This window comes from Aspergillus tanneri (genome assembly GCF_003426965.1).
Source record: "Aspergillus tanneri strain NIH1004 chromosome Unknown AapTan_2_pilon_pilon_pilon, whole genome shotgun sequence".
NCBI classification, from domain to species: Eukaryota; Fungi; Ascomycota; class Eurotiomycetes; order Eurotiales; family Aspergillaceae; genus Aspergillus; species Aspergillus tanneri.
The window spans coordinates 4,628,545-4,646,059 of NW_022984629.1; the positions used below are offsets into that span (position 1 = coordinate 4,628,545).

At 48.9% G+C, this 17,515-nt stretch overlaps 3 protein-coding genes across 3 annotated transcripts; 1 reads left to right on the forward strand and 2 right to left on the reverse strand.

The window, feature by feature from the left end:
* Positions 1–1,922: 1,922 nt before the first annotated feature.
* On the forward strand, positions 1,923–7,739 carry ATNIH1004_001478 (Type I Polyketide synthases (Type I PKS); the record flags this gene model as incomplete). The annotated part of the gene is made up of 9 exons (XM_033566177.1): positions 1,923–2,165; positions 2,215–2,568; positions 2,622–3,191; positions 3,249–3,272; positions 3,345–3,460; positions 3,533–3,617; positions 3,670–5,292; positions 5,353–7,629; positions 7,689–7,739. The coding sequence occupies 9 exons, from the start codon at positions 1,923–1,925 to the stop codon at positions 7,737–7,739; spliced, it is 5,343 nt and encodes a 1,780-aa protein (XP_033431934.1).
* Positions 7,740–8,684: 945 nt separating this feature from the next.
* ATNIH1004_001479 (pyridoxamine 5'-phosphate oxidase family protein) lies at positions 8,685–9,326 on the reverse strand (the record flags this gene model as incomplete). The annotated part of the gene is made up of 1 exon (XM_033566178.1): positions 8,685–9,326. The coding sequence occupies one exon, from the start codon at positions 9,324–9,326 to the stop codon at positions 8,685–8,687; it is 642 nt and encodes a 213-aa protein (XP_033431935.1).
* Positions 9,327–13,560: 4,234 nt separating this feature from the next.
* ATNIH1004_001480 (putative GPI-anchored cell surface glycoprotein) lies at positions 13,561–17,063 on the reverse strand (the record flags this gene model as incomplete). Its single annotated transcript, XM_033566179.1, has 4 exons — positions 13,561–13,564; positions 13,610–16,613; positions 16,682–16,869; positions 16,990–17,063. 4 exons carry the CDS (start codon positions 17,061–17,063, stop codon positions 13,561–13,563), a joined length of 3,270 nt encoding a protein of 1,089 aa, XP_033431936.1.
* Between the last annotated feature and the right edge of the window lie 452 nt (positions 17,064–17,515).

Below are 17,515 nucleotides of genomic sequence, written 5' to 3' on the forward strand. Positions count from 1 at the left end.
GGAGGAGGATCTCTCTTTGACAGACAAGCTTACACGTAGCGCAGAACTCTATGTTAAAGTCCCTAGATAACAGGATCGCCGCACTAACCACTAGTCTGAAAGCAGAGGAGAGCCGTCACGAAGGGACTGAAGTCAGGACGACGGCGCCATTCTCAATGTCACTCATTGGTTCGGAATTTAAGGTCTAGACAATCCTGCGATATTGAAATCATAGCATGTGCCATTACCCATACATAGACACAGGCCGATTCGCTGGGTTCCGCCGTGGGGATGCTGGGTCTATCTGTGTGGATTCTATGCTGGTCAAAAACTTGGACGCAGGTTTTTGGTGGGATAGAGGAAAGAAACGTGATTCCGAGCAGAGAGATAAGACAGTTAAGATAGAGTCGAGGTGCTCTATCATTATATATCTATGATTCTCTGGGTAATATGAATGATTAGTCCTAATTGTCATGGATTCTGTTTGGTATCCGCCCAGGTTTGAGAACGCTCGGGGAACTGTCCCGGAGGTATCCAGCCACCGATGTATAAGTAGCCAGCCACTGATGCAGAGATATTGATGGATACTCTGTCGTATTAGAAGAATACTGTTAATATGGCCGATTTTTCACGGTTATATATAGGGCCGCTAGAGATTCTATCCTCTATCTAGGCCAAGGATTAGTCTAGCTATAATGTTACTCCTATCTTCCTAGGATTGTGATTCTCTTACTTAGTTGACAAGCTAATCTATCCTGCATAGTAGATCCACCACGCCTGCAGTCTATTCTCATAGCTATATCCCAAGTATATATACCCACGGAATAAACTGGGGGGCCTTGCATCATGGGGTTTGATAGGCTCAAGCTTCTCATCTGGGGGGACCAGAGCAGCATCAGCCGGCATATGATCACAGAGACATTACTCCATTCTCCTCTGACCCACGCACAAAATGAATTCATCAACCACGCCACGGGGTCCTTGAGAGCCCACATTGATCGATGTCCAGGTTATCGAAGAGGATCTATCCCCTCATTCCGGACAATCCACGATCTGGAACAGATCTATCGTGAATGCAACAGTCCCTGCTGTCCAGCCATTGCGAATGCGGTCATATGCATCACACAGTTATTACAAGCCATCAGGTATGTTCGTACTAGACGGAAATTTTATCCAAAGATAATTTATTTTGTCAGGTTCTCTATACTAATCTTTTGCTCCATGTGTCTAGTTACGTCGAACGGCATGGATTCCCTGCAGCCCCGGGCCAAGGAGAAGTATTGCTTGGCCTAGGCACTGCCTCCTTGGTTGCAGCAACATTCGCAGTGTGTTCGAGCCTGGAAGAACTCAAATTATTAGCGGCACCAACCGTGATAATGGCGTTTGAGATTGGGCTTCATGCAGATGCTGCGAGTAGACTGATCCATGAATACGATCCCTTTCCTCAAAGCTGGTCTATGGCAGTCTCCAAGGCCACCATGGAAAATATACATAGGAGATTGGAAGCGTATAACTCCATGCGATGTCTAAATTCCGGCAATACGTGTTATGTGAGCATCGTATGCCCCAGTGCTGTGATCGTCAGCGGTCCTCCGCCGATATTGAGGAGCCTTAAGGACCACCTCGGCCATAAAGAACCAGACTGGGAGACTTCATGCATACCAATATACGCAGCATATCATGCACCGCATATCCACAGACATGTGCAGATTGCCCACCTGCTCCAGAGGTGTAGGATAGATCCTCAACTTCTTGTTCCTTTCGAGCAAAAGAGAACCGTCATATCTGCAGCAACGGGGCAGTTGTTGCAATCAATGAGTGCCTTGTGCCTGCTAGAATCCATGATTAATGACATATTGCGATCCCCTCTCCGCATCGACCGAATCATCGATGAGTGTCTATCCCTTATCAAAAGTAATGGCTTGTCGTCTGTTCACATCGTCATGGCGTCACCGTCAAATGTGTGGGAAGAAATTTCAGCAGGCTTACAAACAAAAGCGAGCTTGAATGTCACAATGGGCCAGGTTTCCGAAGAGGATGTTTATTCGCCACAGCGTTCCAGGGGGCCCATGTCCCAAGGCCGAACTCCTCTGGCTATCGTGGGAATCTCGGGCAGATTCCCTGGAGCAGACGACACGGAGGAGCTCTGGAAAGTACTCGAGGCGGGCCTGGATATGCATAGAACCGTGAGATTGAAGAGCCACAGCTGGGACACACCGTACTAATGAGTGGCAGATCCCTCCGGACCGGTTTGACATCGAGACCCATGTTGATCCTACGGGCTCAGCAAAGAACACTAGCTGGACCCCTTATGGCTGTTTTATCGAAAACCCAGGATACTTTGATCCTCGGTTTTTTAACATGTCCCCTCGAGAAGCACGCCAAACGGATCCGATGCAACGTTTGGCTCTGGTGACGGCATATGAAGCCTTGGAAATGTCCGGCTTTGTCCCAAACCGCACTCGCTCCACCACACTCAACCGCATTGGGACATTCTATGGCCAGGCCTGTGATGACTATCGAGATATCAACGCAGCTCAATGCATCGACACCTACTTTATCCCAGGAGGGTTCCGTGCTTTTGGTCCAGTGAGCACTCCCATTGTATACATTCGTTGCAACCACGGTTAACTCTTCCTCAGGGCCGTATCCACTACCATTTCAAATTTGGAGGTCCCAGTTACGTTATTGACACTGCTTGCTCGTCCGGCCTGTCCGCTATCAAAGTAGCCTGTTCTTCACTCTGGAGTGGAGAGTGTGATACTGCAGTTGCAGGTGGCTTGAACATTCTCACTTCTCCAGACCGCTACGCCGGATTGAGCCGTGGCCATTTCCTATCTAAGACAGGACCGTGTAAGACGTTTGATAATAATGCGGATGGTTATTGCCGGGGGGAGGCGGTAGGCAGCGTGGTGATCAAGCGTTTGGATGATGCCGAGCTTGATCGGGACAATATCCTGGCGGTGGTCCTAGCAGCAGGCATAAATCATTCGGCGGATGCTATTAGCATCACACATCCACATGCTGGTGCCCAGGCTAGTCTATATCAAGATATTCTGCAACAGGCGAACACCGACCCAAGAGAGGTAGCGTACATCGAAATGCATGGAACGGGAACCCAGGCGGGTGACTCCATTGAGATGAGCTCCGTCTTGGAAGTGTTTGCACCTGAAGATATCAAGCGCGAGGAGTTGATTGTCGGATCACTCAAGGTGTGTTCCTAAGGAATTTCTGCTCTCAGAGTTTGTAACTGACATGAGTGGATTCAGGCAAACATTGGACATAGCGAAGGTGTTTGTACTCCCTTCAAAAAAGACCCCGTCAGTTATCGAAGAAGCCACTAAATATTTATCTCCAAATGACAGTCCTCGGGAGTATCAGCCTTGATCAAATCCATCTTGATATTTCAAAAAGGGGCCATTCCACCACATATCGGAATCAAAGATGAGATCAACCAAAGTTTCACCGACCTAACTGGAAGGTGAGTAACGACAGCTATCGGAGTGTATATTGCCTACCGAGCAAAGGGGCTGATACTGAACCCATCCAAAAGAGTTAGGATACCTACAAAGACAACACCACTCCCGAAGACCAGGATGGAGACCACAAAGATCCTGGTCAATAATTTCGGAGCCGCAGTGAGTTGTATGACCAGCAATAAACAAATCAAATTCCTAATCCGACTTCAAGGGGGGGAATTCCGCTGTCCTGCTGCAGGAACCACCGACACCCATCCGGAGTCGTACGGTACATCCGTGTCCATTGCATGCAGTGACAGTGTCCGGCCACACAGAGTCTTCTCTGAAGAAGAATGTAGAGCAGCTGATTAGATACCTGTCCAACAATCCGACTGTCTCCCTTGGTGACTTATCGTACACCACTACTGCGCGTCGACAGCATCACCGATTCCGCTTCACCGTGGCAGAAAACTCAATTGACCGCGTGCGGGTAGCCCTGCAAAAGGGCCCAGTCCCATATACTGACTATCCAGGGGCCAAACAAAAACAACAGAATGTTGCATTCGTTTTTACTGGCCAAGGTGCTGCGTATCATTCACTGGCCAGTGAATTATACGCTCATTCAACCCAGTTCCAGGCAGATATCAAACAATTTGAATGTATTGCCCAGCAGCAAGGTTATCCATCTTTCCTCTCATTGATAGATGGGAATCTGACAGATATCACGTCCCTCTCCACCGTCCAGGTCCAATTGGGTCTGGTGTGTATCCAAGTCGCCTTGGCTCGTCTATATTCCTCGTGGGGGATAAAACCCTCTTTTGTCATAGGCCACAGCTTGGGAGAATATGCTGCGTTGCAGGTTGCCGGGGTTCTGTCCATGAATGACATGATTTTCCTGGTCGGTCATCGGGCGAACTTGCTGGAGAAACGATGCGACCGAAACACTCACTCGATGTTAGTAGTTGCCGCATCCTGTGCCCAAGTGTCCCCGATGCCTGACGAGCTGGCTGGGAGAGTGGAGCTGGCATGTGTCAATAGTCCCACGGAGACGGTCTTCTCTGGTGAGGCTCAAGCCATCGATCAGCTGGAGGCGCATATAATCACCCGCCAAGTTCGGTGTAAAAAGCTGCTTCTCCGGTACGCATTCCATTCATCGCAAATGGACTCCATCCTGGATGAGTTAGAAGAAGCCGCACAAGCGGTAATGATGGGGACCCCCCGAATATCCATCATCAGCGCCGTCACAGGTAGGGTATTGGGCCCAGATGACCATGTGAATGGGGCGTACCTTCGCCATCACTGCCGACAACCGGTTCGATTTTCGACGGCACTCGAAGCAGCAGAAAAATCTGGGGATCTCGATTTGTCTACAGTCGCGTTTATCGAACTTGGTCCGCATCCTATAAGCTCTGGTATGATCAAAGCTACCCTGGGAAGAAACGCCCGTAGCCTGCCCACATTGGTGCGAGATATGAATCCATGGGAAGTCGCAGTGAAAAGCCTAGCGCGGCTCCACGACTGGGGTTTAGGGGTGAATTGGGGAGAATTCCATCGTGAATTTGAGAAGAACTATTGTCTCCTTTATCTTCCGCGCTATGAATTCGACAACCAGAACTACTGGATTCAGTATGTGAATGACTGGAGCCTTCGAAAGGGCGATCCATTGCCTACGTCTGAGGCTGGCATAGAGACGCAGGCCAAACCAAAACTGACTTCCTCTGTTCACCGAGTAGTGGAAAAAAAAACTGGAAGCTCAACCAAACAGACTGTAATATACGAATCCGACCTCTGGGAGCCCCTTCTTCACTCCGCGCTTTGTAGCCATCGTGTGAATGGTTGCGAGCTGAGTCCCTCGGTAGGCCTCTTCCTTGCCGTGATATTGATAAAATTACCTATACTGATGGGGTTGGAATAGTCTGCATACGCCGACATAGCCCTAACTGTTACGAATCATATTGTCCACAACTCCATATCCCGAGAGATTTGTGGCTTAGTCCTTTCAGACTTGGCCATCCACCAGCCACTGATTATTAAACCCGCCGGAGAGGACCGTGTTTTGAGGATATACGCCCAACAAAACAAGGAAACTGAGACTGTTCAGGTTGAGTATGCATCCTGTTCTCCGGATCTTGGGAATCGCACCACACATGCCGTCTGCAATGTGCATTATGGCACCAATGACAAGTGGTATAAACGATGGCTACGCGGTTTCCATTTCATCCAGGACCGTATCGACGCTCTTGAGGCTCGGGTGGGGCGTGGCGAAGTCAGTAAAATCGGCACAAGCGTGGCGTATCGACTGTTTAAAAGTGTTGTTGACTATGCTCCTGGGTACCGTCGTATGGATGCGATTCTCTTTTCCAGCGAATCGCTTGAGGGTTCCGCTACAGTCAAATTGGAGATCCAGAAATGTGATGAAGGTTTTATGTGCAGTCCTTACTGGCTTGATTCAATGGCCCATCTTTCCGGGTTCATCATGAATGCAAATCCCATCATCGACACGGATGAAGTCGTGTATGTTTCTCGTGGCTGGGAGAGTATGGGACTATTTAAGCCCCTTCTTCCCGACACACGACATCAAACCTACGTGAAGATGTGCCACACAGATAAGACGATGGTTAGCGGCGACGTGTGGGTCCTCCGTGAAGGCGAACTGGTGGGAGTCATCAGTGGCGTTCAGTTTCAACGCGTCGCCCGGGCCGTTCTAAATGTGCTTCTCCCAAACCCCATCCCCAACCAACGAGAGTCCATGCCGCGCGTCGATACTTCTGCGCCGGGGATCAAAGGCATGGGGACGGTCAAACCCAAGCGTGAGATGGTCGGCAAGGATAGCGTTTTAGGAGTGCTTGCAAACCACCTGGGAATCGATCCATCCGAGATTTCGTACGATGATGTGTTGCCCGAGATCGGGCTTGATTCACTCGCCTCTTTAACCTTAATAGCCAGTCTACAGAAGTTGCTTGGGCTCTATATCTCTCACCATCAATTAGACGGATGCTCTACAGTCAGTCAGCTTATCGATGTCGTGTTGGAAGCCCAGCATTCCAGTTCCCTAGTCCATGATAGCGAAAACTCCAGTGGTCAAATATGTGGTACTCCGTCAACATCAACGATATACAACCCAACGCCTAATAGTCCAGGTAATCGTACGGTGGACACCATTCGAGCACTCATTGTGGAAGAGACTGGGATCTCCGGGGATGAATTGGATCCGCGTACTGAGCTGAGTGAGCTCGGCCTGGATTCCCTCATGAAGCTCACAGTTTTGGGAAGGGCGCGCGAGGTCGGACTGGATCTGCCTGTGGACTTCTTTTTGAAACACAAGAACATGGATGACATAGTACATGCCTATTGCAGAAGCGGAAGTTACTCCTCTATGGAGAGCGGTTCTGGTAGTGCACTTGACCAAGATCTTGGGTGCCAGATTTACGAAGATAAACCCCGCAAGGATGAAGAATCTGCTCCAATTGTCCCGCTCCAAAGTCGCCGGGACACCCCCAATGTCAGACGATTATTCCTGCTTCCAGATAGCGCTGGATCGCCTGTTCCCTATTCTGCCTTGGGAGAGCTACACCATACTATTGAGGTGTACGGTTTGGTGTGTCCCTTCATCAACAAACCAGATGGCTATCCCAGCAGACTAGAGGATACGGTGAGACACTATGTGACTGCTATTAGAGACTGTCAGCCAAGAGGGCCTTACTACCTTGGAGGCTGGTCAGCTGGAGGAATTCTGGCGTTTGAAGTCATGAAACAGCTGCACGATGCAGGGGAGGAGACGCGGTCTCTAATTATAATAGATTCCCCATGTCCCAGTACCCTGCCCCCGATGCCGCCATCATTGATTGAATCTCTCAAGATGAATGGAATATTTGACGGGATTGCCTCTGAGAAATGCGATCAACTTGCGAAGAACTTCCATGCTATTGTAGACCAACTATCCTCCTACCAGTGGACCAGCTTCGTTGCTTCCAAACAGGCACCAGAGACACTTATTGTTCATGCTGAAGACGGTTTATCGGAGCGATTCGAGGCCCTTCGACTTCAGGGTGGAGATTCGCCTATCCACCGCTGGCTCCTTGAGAAGCGGACCGATTTTGGTCCACTGGGGTGGGAGAACCTCCTTCCGAGCGAGAAGATCTCGACGGTGTCCACTGGAGGCGACCATTTTTCAATGATGCAACCGCCCAATGTAGGTTCCTGCCCTGAAATTGACAGAATCGTTCTTGTGTTTGGCTGATTATTCTATAGGTTGAGGCGATTACCAAGCGGATACGGGAATTCTTATACTCCGTGCCCTAGGAATAGTTGCTATACTTTGGAAGTGGGAAATTTAGGAATAACTGGGGGTTTAATAAATCGCCTTCCTATGATGATATAGAATTACCCTAAAGACGTATGTTTCATTGAATATATTATTTCCCATCCTGAAGTTCTAATTCACCAAGGAAAATACTTGTCATTCGAGCAGTGATAAGATTCATCAACGGTGTCCATCTATTCAGCCAGCCACAGTCGACAGATATGCCCTAATATCACAATATACCCTAGGTTACACGCATACCAGATTCAACCGTAGCTAGCTATGCTTCTTCAGTAGTCTGCTTGATCCATTGCAATAATCTATTCTGGATAGAAATATCTAAAAATATGATACAAGAGCGGTTATCAGGTTGGATTACTATGACTGTGTACAACAGACAATTTCATGAACCAGGAATCATGCTCATCCGTACATAAAAGAAAACACTCTACAGTATTTATTGCCAAATGATCATCGCAAAATGAATACGATTCGGCCACTGAGCGAGAACGTTGTGCAACGTCGTAATAAACAAGAATTGGCCGGGAAGGAAATGTAGGTCGTAAAGGGCTTCCTGATCCGGTTAACCCATTATTCATCTACTAGGCATGACAGACGAAGGATTAAAAATAGGAATGGAGGTCCTCTTCTATTATTGAATTGATGAATGCAGCTAGTATTTGCTTAGTACGGGAAATTATTCGAGTTGGTACTGGAGATCGGCATGGAGATAGAAGAAATGCGTTTCTACTCACTACCAAATCAGATAGAATTTGTCCTACAAATTTAATTAAGCCCATGTTTAATAACTAATCCTATGCATTCTCGGATTACTTGAAGCAACGTTCATGTCCTCTTCTCGATTCTCTCGAATATCCCTCCTTGGGAAATTATCACGTGATAAATATAGCCCTAACACCGCGACCAGCAGAATATCAAAACACTCAGGAACGCTTTTTTGGATGTGAATAAGGAAGCGGTACAGGCTTAAACTCCGCCCCAGCCTGCACGATCGCATATGCCTTATTCTTTCGAGTCTGATCCTCGAAGAAACGCTTCAACCGCGGCGGGAACTCCGCCTCGGTGTTGCCGTAGAACGGATCCCCGTACGCCTCCCATATGGGGATCGATCCCTCCCAGATCTTTTTCCGATCGGCGGATTCATAGTCGGGGGCAAAGTTGGCGATGCCATGACGCACATGCACATGGGACTTTTCTGGATCGATATCCACCCGAAGCATGAGAACCTGGTCCACTTCTCTCTTGATCACCCGGCGGGTGTACTCCCATTGACCCGGAACGATCCCGTTGACGATCTTGCGCAGACCGTATAGCTTTTCGTTCCCGCAGACGTCCTCATCTGTGATGTGGTCGAGGTCCTGCATGCCTGGCTTGTCGAAGACGAGCATGTGCGCAGTCCCGTTGAGGACCGTCGATCGCCAGGTGAAGCCGTGTCCGTATGTGGATACCGCGCAAATGATGCTTTCGATTTTGCAGGTCCCCACGGTAACGGGGAGTCCGGCGGAACCGGGCTGGAGGCGTTGAAGTAAGTGGCATGGAAGCCAGCCTTTGGCGTGGAGGACCATTTTTGGTATCCCGTTGGACAACGGGGGCGGTTTGGGCGATTCTTCCCGGTAGGTGGATTACATATGCACAGGGTTCATGTTCCTGTTGGAATACGAATTGTAGCACGTGGGAGCTGTTGATGAGCTCTTAGGCGGCGGTGGGATACCATGGGTCTGTCCATATTAGCACTCATTTGGATTGGATAACAGTGTTTAGGTAGTAGTATAGTAGTACTTTGTGACGAGGTTCCAGGGTATCCTCCTTGCTACAGTCCTGGGACTTGAACTTGGAATCAGTGCTTGCCCCCATTGTTCGGTTTATAGGAAAGAAGATAAGTAGGTTAAGAAAGTTAAGTTGAGTGTACGGGATATAGACTTGTTATTTATACTTGGTGGAGTAGATCCTTTTTTTTTTTTTTTAGCTCAATTCTGTCTAACGGATACTAGTATAGCATGTTCAATGGACATGTGCACTTCCGTTTTCTGCAGCTATCATTCCGCAGTCTGAAAGCGGCATTAACTGCTGGATATATCAGAAAGGCACCCGATACACGACCACGTGCGATACGCCATGTCTTGGATATATTCTTATTCTTAATGTACATGACATACCTCACTGTATTTAGTAAAAACAACAATTATAAAAAAACAAGAAATCAGACAATAGCACCTCCCGAGTTCTGCTATCGTGGTCTCTCACCGCGTCAAATTCCCCATCCTTTTTCTGCAGTCGAACCACGTGTGAAGTCCTTTGCTTGGGGAGGGGGGCTCGTTGTCAAAGACGGGGATGGAGCAGTCTTTCTGAGTTAACATCAATGATTGTAGGAAAGGCTGATCCGATGATATACCGTTCATTCCATTGTTCATGATGATTCTCGTTTCCGGGACCATCACCCGGCTGCCAAAGTAGAGATTGACCGAGGTGATCAGGGAAATGGCCAGTCCCGAGTCATGGCTACAACCACGTAAGAAGTTCCTTTTCTCTTGTTAAAATTCGGGATCTCCCAGACGCTCTCTGGTTCCAGTTAGCCACGGTCAGGGATATCGCTCAGATCGAACCATACAGCACCCGAAGCTTATCGCCATCAGGTGGCGCTACGGTTCATCTGTTTAGGGTCCGAGAATTCGGCGTAATTTTCCAGGAGTTTCAGAATATTGAGTGCAAATGCGCCGCTGACTGGTGCCGCGGTGCTGACCGCGAGTAGTCCTTATAGGTGGTTTTATAGCAGATCACAATGCTTAATTTTGTACTCTTTCAGATCCTCTACTGTCATAACCGTCCTCCACTACTCCACTACTCCACTACTCCACTACCCCCACTCCATCTACGAATACTACGCCGTACTATAGGAGAGAAATAATAGATTCATCCTCTCTCTTTCATATTAATAAAGTACCAAGGAACGATAGTTAGAATGTGACCGCCCCAGCTTCTCCTCGTCCAAACCCTTTCTTTCTTGACTCCACGTACCTCATCAATCTGTCATTCAGAAAGTCAAAAGATCCCATACTATGTCACCCCTATCCTCTCAGATGATGTCCTAATCTTAGCACTAATAATCTCTCCTCCATCGCGTGCGTCAGCTTTGTGGATGCCCGACCAGCGCAATTACCGCTGGGTAAGGCTGCGGACGAACTCTAACCTCGTAGTAGCCTTTGGGAAGCAGCTCTCAATCTTGAAAACTCACCAGCTTGGCTTGTATGTCTGTGATGTTAAGCTGAACAGATTCCCATCCGTGTACCGTGGGCTCGTGAAGCAATATAAACCATGTGCGCCCCGGGTGATATAAACAGGCTCAAAGAAGCAATCCAACGAGCAGGTTTTGACTCTGCAGAAACGCAGAAAATTCTAATCTATCCTTTTCAGAAAGATTCCAACCTACACCCGAGTTTGAACTTTATCGAAAGTAATCTGCCAGAGATACATGCAACCCGAATATTGCCTCCATGAGATATGCTGGGGTTGGGATCACATCCTGGCGATAGCCATATAAATCGTCGAGATTATGTATACTGACATAGAGTGGAGAGTAAATAGCGGATGCCGAATCCTGAAGGGCTGAACTCTGAATGTTTCCATCTTCGGAGAAGCTTAGTAGTCGTACTACCACCATATTTCACATCGAGTTTGTATGTATTTACATGAGCTCATATCCCTCAGCTTGGCTGTGCCATCATTTGACATACGTTGGCCCGGACAAAACGCATCCCTTTTCCGACCGCTCTCGCGCAAGGAAAAGCCCATCAAAGAGTAGATTCACCTTGGACAATGGGAACAGGGGACTTAGTGCTGATCTGGACTTGAAGAAGCATCTCAGAGGTTTCGAACCCGCGTGCCAAGTGGACCGCAAGACACAACACCAGGCGCGTAGGCCACCACAGGCTTTGATGAGGCTCTAGATTCATTAGAATGTAATGGAACACAGTAATAAGAGGAGGATAGATAGACTAGTTGTGGTAGCCTGCATATCAATGGCGAGTGGTCAGAGTATGAGATCACCACCATCACTACCAGCTTCTAGTAGTACCTATGAGGGTAGCCAGTGTGCATAAGGCATCGGTATACTGCTGCGCCCTGAACTAACGAAAACCTAAAACTAGGAGTTTGAAAGCAGAAACCATAATTCCTCAAATACCTCACATTCGGGCTCCGCCAAATCATCGCCACGGACAGCAACTGTGCTACAGAAAATGCCCCAGACAGCTTTCATCTGCATACTTTATGCCATCGCATGGACCTCTCGAATAGAAGTCTGAATGGCAATACAGAGACTTAAGGAAGAACTGGAGACAAGGACTAGGGAGCTCGGAGACTCTTATTTACTTATGAAAAAGGCGCCATGATATTACCAGACGTCTGATGCAGGTAGGAATATACGCTTTGCCCCCTCAGCTTTTCTCCAACTGGACTATATATTCTTGCAAGTTCCTCTACTGCAGCCGCCTCTTATGTTAATCTGAGCATGCCTATCATACCATCAATACTTCAACAACACTCATTCAACCCGTTATTGCCTCGGGCCGATCCTTACATCCATCCACACGCAATATGTGTTCTTAACGTCTCGCAAGTGGACTATATTGGCAGCTGTGGGTTCAATGTATCCGAGCCCCCTGCCCTCGAGGATTTTGAGCGCAGGCTGTGCTAAATCTGCGAACAGACAATGACGAAACTCAAACCTGGAAGCTGTGCTCGTGTATCTTACCTCAACGATTCGTCCATATCCTTCTGTAATTATGTACGGTAGAAGAGAAAATAAAACGAAGATACGGTTGGAAGATAACGCTAATGGTAATAATAGAACATTACATCATTACAATATGGGAACCTAGTAGATCTCGAGACACTTACGGCTATCTGGATAGCAAGATTGTGAACGGCACTGTGACTCGAGCTAAGTCCAGAAATGGTAAGTGTAACTCTGGATCTAATGATAACCTTGGAATTTTATACCCACTAATAGCATCATCCTGGTGCGTACTGTCCTCATTAATACCTCGGAATTAGGCGGAAGTGTACAGAGGATCCAGGTAAAACAAATATTAAGCAGATGTACAGGCAGAATGACCAAAAACTCCAGCCCATGCTAGCGAAGCATGTGGATCAGCGGCAAGTGCGTTGGTTACAATAGCTTAGTATTCGGATCAAGTCCAAATGATACCTACATATATATACAGCTTACATCCCTTTTCTAGCAAAAGGGAAACGAAACAGTCCTATTGAGTTGGACAGCCTCGCCCAAAGACACTTGCATTGCACACAAATCCTCCGGGTGATTATCAAAACACCCAAACATCACAGAGTCTAAGCCCAGAAGAGTCTATTACGCCACACCAATGAACAGGGCAATATGCGAAAGGATGATGATATCAAGCCGGTTACTGATCCAAGACACTCCTGCATCTCATAGAGAGAGAAAGACGGGAACAGAGAGAGGCTGCCCGGCAAGGGCTCTACATCATAGCATCATGCATCTCATCAAGTAAAAATGGCAAAGAAGGACGGCTGATATGCTAGGTGGAGAAAAACAGAAAAATAAGCGTGAAGGGCGAGACTCAATCGGTCAAACCAATGAAATCGTTTTTAGAGGGGTATACCGCAGAAAACACAGAGGAAGAACATAGGGAGACAAAAAGAGAAAGAAATAAACGCAGATGAGAAACGAATGCGCAGATAAATCGACCAGATAAAAATGTAAAGGAATGCTCTACTAAGATGGAGTGTAATGAAGAGAGCGGTGCGCAGTGACAAGGGCTAGCTAGCGTCAGTATATCTATATAGAAGCTGTGTAGACGAAACGAACTTACTGTGAAGTACTAAGGCCTGCCCCTGTCTGGATTCGCAGGCACATTGCAGTGTCCCCCCATCCACAAAGTCCAACAGGATACTGTTGGGAAGTTCCTGACGATCCTCATCCGGTAGACAGGGCGTGCGGAATTCGGTCAAATGATATCGCTTGATCATGTTGCGATTGCTTGAATCGACGTTCCCCGGCGTTAAAACCAAGAAGCCCCTGTTATCAATGCGAACAAACCGTCGTTTCCAAAGTAAGGTATCGGGGAACTGGACGTTGACCTCCCCGATGTCAACGGCCTCGGATATTTGAGTTTCATCAGCTCCGCCCTCTTCTTTCACCATGGGGCTCAGTGTACCGACAGCACCCTTCCTGGGATGCGCTGTGATAGATGACATACGACGGAGCAGACGAGATGTACGAGATTCCTTCTTATCTTCAGATGAGGGCGCATCGGAATTTAACGGCAGAGCCCCTTCGTTTCTCGACGCAGAGGAAATAGACATCTCGCTTTCAGGGCGTTGAATAGAAGGCAGGATAGACTGGTGACCAGAGCTGGCGGAGGATGTCGACATGTTTCGTTTCTCCGATTTGTTCGTCCCTGACTCTGCTATCAAATTCTGCGAAGGCGGGACCTCAGAAGTCTCATGTTCAACAGTCAATTGACTGGGATGGAGATTGAGGACACCCTCCCCGGAGGCCCCATTGGTTTGTTCTGAAGTCTCGCCCGACTCGCGGACAATTCGAGCGGTTACGGAAACTGAATTTAAGGTGCGCTTCGCACTTGTACTAGAGTCGCGGCGTCTAAGGCTTGAAGCTCGTGAGAATGTCTCGGGGCTATACGATCCATGCCTGGATCCAGATGGATCAGAGTGCCCACCCAATGACACCGAAGCCCTCTTTCGAAGAGTCTCAAAGGAAGAGGAGGCAGAAGGTGCCGCCAAGTTCGAGGAAGCAGTCGACGGGATGTCGCGACCGTTGGAAAATTTTTCCAAAGCCTTGATGCGTTTCGAAATCCCAGAAGATACATTGATCTTCTTTGCCACCAGAACAGGGTTCACTGCGCCGTCCGCGTCTGTGTAAGGAGTGGACACCGATCGACCAACCGCAAGTGCATGCAGGTTGGCGGGCTGGCTGCCTATAGCACTTGGGTTGGAGACGGCGCGAGAGTTCTTCCAAGCATCCGGGGTAGATCGATCATTTCCACTGTTCGAATAACCCGGCGACAACGGGGATTTTCCGACCGATATAGGCTTAGCTTCCTCCACAGTAGCGCTCTTCAGTTCCTCCATCAAGGAATCATCCGAAAAGTTATCGTCATCCGAATATTCTGGGGTTGGAACTTGGATTGGTTCGAGGAGAGGCTTGCGTTTGTCTTTCCGGTGATCAGCTTCAGGGGCTAGGTCATGCTGCTCCCCGGTAGCGTCCGGTGTTATGACGGTCGATGGATCGAGAAGGGAATTGGGCTGTGAGCCAGAGGGTGGAGAGGTATGCAAAGGGATGGACTGGGGATGAATCGGCGACGTGGTGGAGTCTCCTGTGGGGTCTGTTGCTGCCTGTTCACCGGAAATGGGGGGTTTTTCAGTTGGTTGGGAGAGTGTAGCAATTTCTTCTGGAGCTTTCAAGGATTTGTCCTCAGGTGGGACGTTGATGACGGCGCTAGGCGAGCCGGGGCCACTTTTAGGCGCGCTGTCCACAGGCAAGGCTGAGTCGCCTTCAACAGCTTGCGTTTCAGGTACGCGATGTGTCTGTGCTTCTGGAGACCCATCAACCTCTGAGGCTTCGTTACGGTCGGTCGAAGGTTGCGCATCTTCATGGGTTGCCGAAAAATCTGACGTGTTATCGGCAGGGGTATGGGTTGCGCTCAATTCTTCGGTTGAATTTGGCTTTGCCGTCTGATTAGAAGGGGTGTGTACCTTATTATGGGGTTGATCTGTTGACTCCATAGCGACAGGTGGTTGAGTTTCCGTCATAGGGGGCTTGCTGATCTCGAGGGTGACTGGCTCTTGCTCATCAACCTTAGCATCGCCAATGTTCTCCTTGTCCTCACTTGAGCTCACTGTCGCTCCTTTGGATACACTCTGGTCCTGATTCACTCCATGTGCCTTCCTTTCCATCTGCGTTTTCCGAAGCTGGAGTGCCTTCATGAGTCTTTCCTTCTCATGCGATGTTGTAGACGACGATAGAGCACTCAAGGACTTTGCACCAGGTGATAATGGAGGTCTTGAGATGGACGCCGATAGTGGAGGTACAAGTAACGGAGGCACAAGAGGGGCCGATTTGTTAGGTGTGGAAGCCACGGTGCTACCATGCGATCGAGGACGAGCGGTAGGGAATGGGTTGCTTTTTCGGAGCGAAGATGACCGAACCCCAGCCGGTAAGGAGGCGACCGGCCGCTGTTGTTCTATGCTTCGAGAGAGATTACCTGCAGTGCGCGGCCGCCCACTTCCATCGACGGAGGGTCGAGGACCACGCTTGACCTTGGGTGAGTATATACCTGAACGTTCCAGGTCTCGCAGTGACGGCCTAGCGGACTGGGAGGACTTGCGTGGCTCGGTCGATGGGTGAGAGAGTTCCTCCTGCAAATTCTTAACCGAAGCTCGGCGTTCAGCGTCCCGGTCACCAAATACGGAGGGACGTGTGTCATTGGAGTCCTTCGCGACTGTCGGTGGTTGGTCCCCATTGGAAGGTTGCGTGTCCAAGGGAGCTGGAGGCGCTACAATCGTGGATTCTGATAACTGACTGAAAGACCTTCGCCTTCCGTCGCCATTGGGAGACTGGGTCTCTGCCGCATCCTTGCTACCAGTATTTTCCTCTGCATCTTCGGTGATCTCCATCAGCCTGCGACGGCGGAGTGAGCTCGAGGAGGAGGTGATGGAACCTGAAGCAGTATGGAGCAAGCATGCGGACGACAACGAGCTCTCGGTGAGATCAGAGGATTTTGCGAGAGTAAAGACTGTATCATGAGGGGTGAATTTGTCCAAGATCGATTGAAACTGGACGGTGGTACGGGCTGCGCATTGTTCGAGATCATATCAGTAAGGATCGGGGGGTCTATGGAGGCTGGAAGATCCCACATACCTTGGATCAGTCGAGATAGACCCTCCGGCAGATAGCTTAACACCACCTTCCTGCGACGATATTGTAGAAACCCGTACAATGGTGCGACTTCCTCGTATCCGTCGATTGTGTTCCGCACCTCCGGCACCCCGCCTGTTCCCCGATCGAGGAGAGCGACTTCATCCCTCGAGACGTAGTGAAGGAGAAACCTAATGTATCAATGACCGTATTTTAGCGTGGTTTCACAGCCAAATATTCAGACGAAGGATTTCGCGATCGGAAAGCGATTGCGGGAAGTATTAGGGGCAGAGAGGAAGAGAGAGACATACCATCCCCCCGCTTCACTTAGAGCTATCTGGTAGGCTTCTAAAACCGCGGGATTTTCTAACCCATTGAGAGACATAACGGGAACTGCATTGGAGATAGACGCCCGGATCGGAAAAGATCACGACTTTTGTTCAGCCGGACGGGAAGGGACAGATAAGGGTGAGGGGGAAGGAATTAGACGCAACAACTGGGACGAGACAAAGAATAGGATAATAGTCTGTCAAGGAGAGAAAAAGACGATCTAGCCAAGGTAGTAGTAGGTAGAATGGGAAGACCAGCCGACAAACTGGGAAAGTTACACACAGTGCAGTGATTTACCCCCCTGCGGTCCGAGAATTACCTCAGAACGGACACTAACAACTAACACGAGGCAATTAGATATCAGGAGCGTAGGATGAATGATATTCGAGATGGTGGTGACTTTCCACGAATCTCTCAGGAGTTCAGGGGCTCCCTATTAGTGGGTGGCTCGGTGCCTCCACTTTCTGTGATAGCGAAGTTTGGTCGGTCTCCACGTTCCTTGGCTTT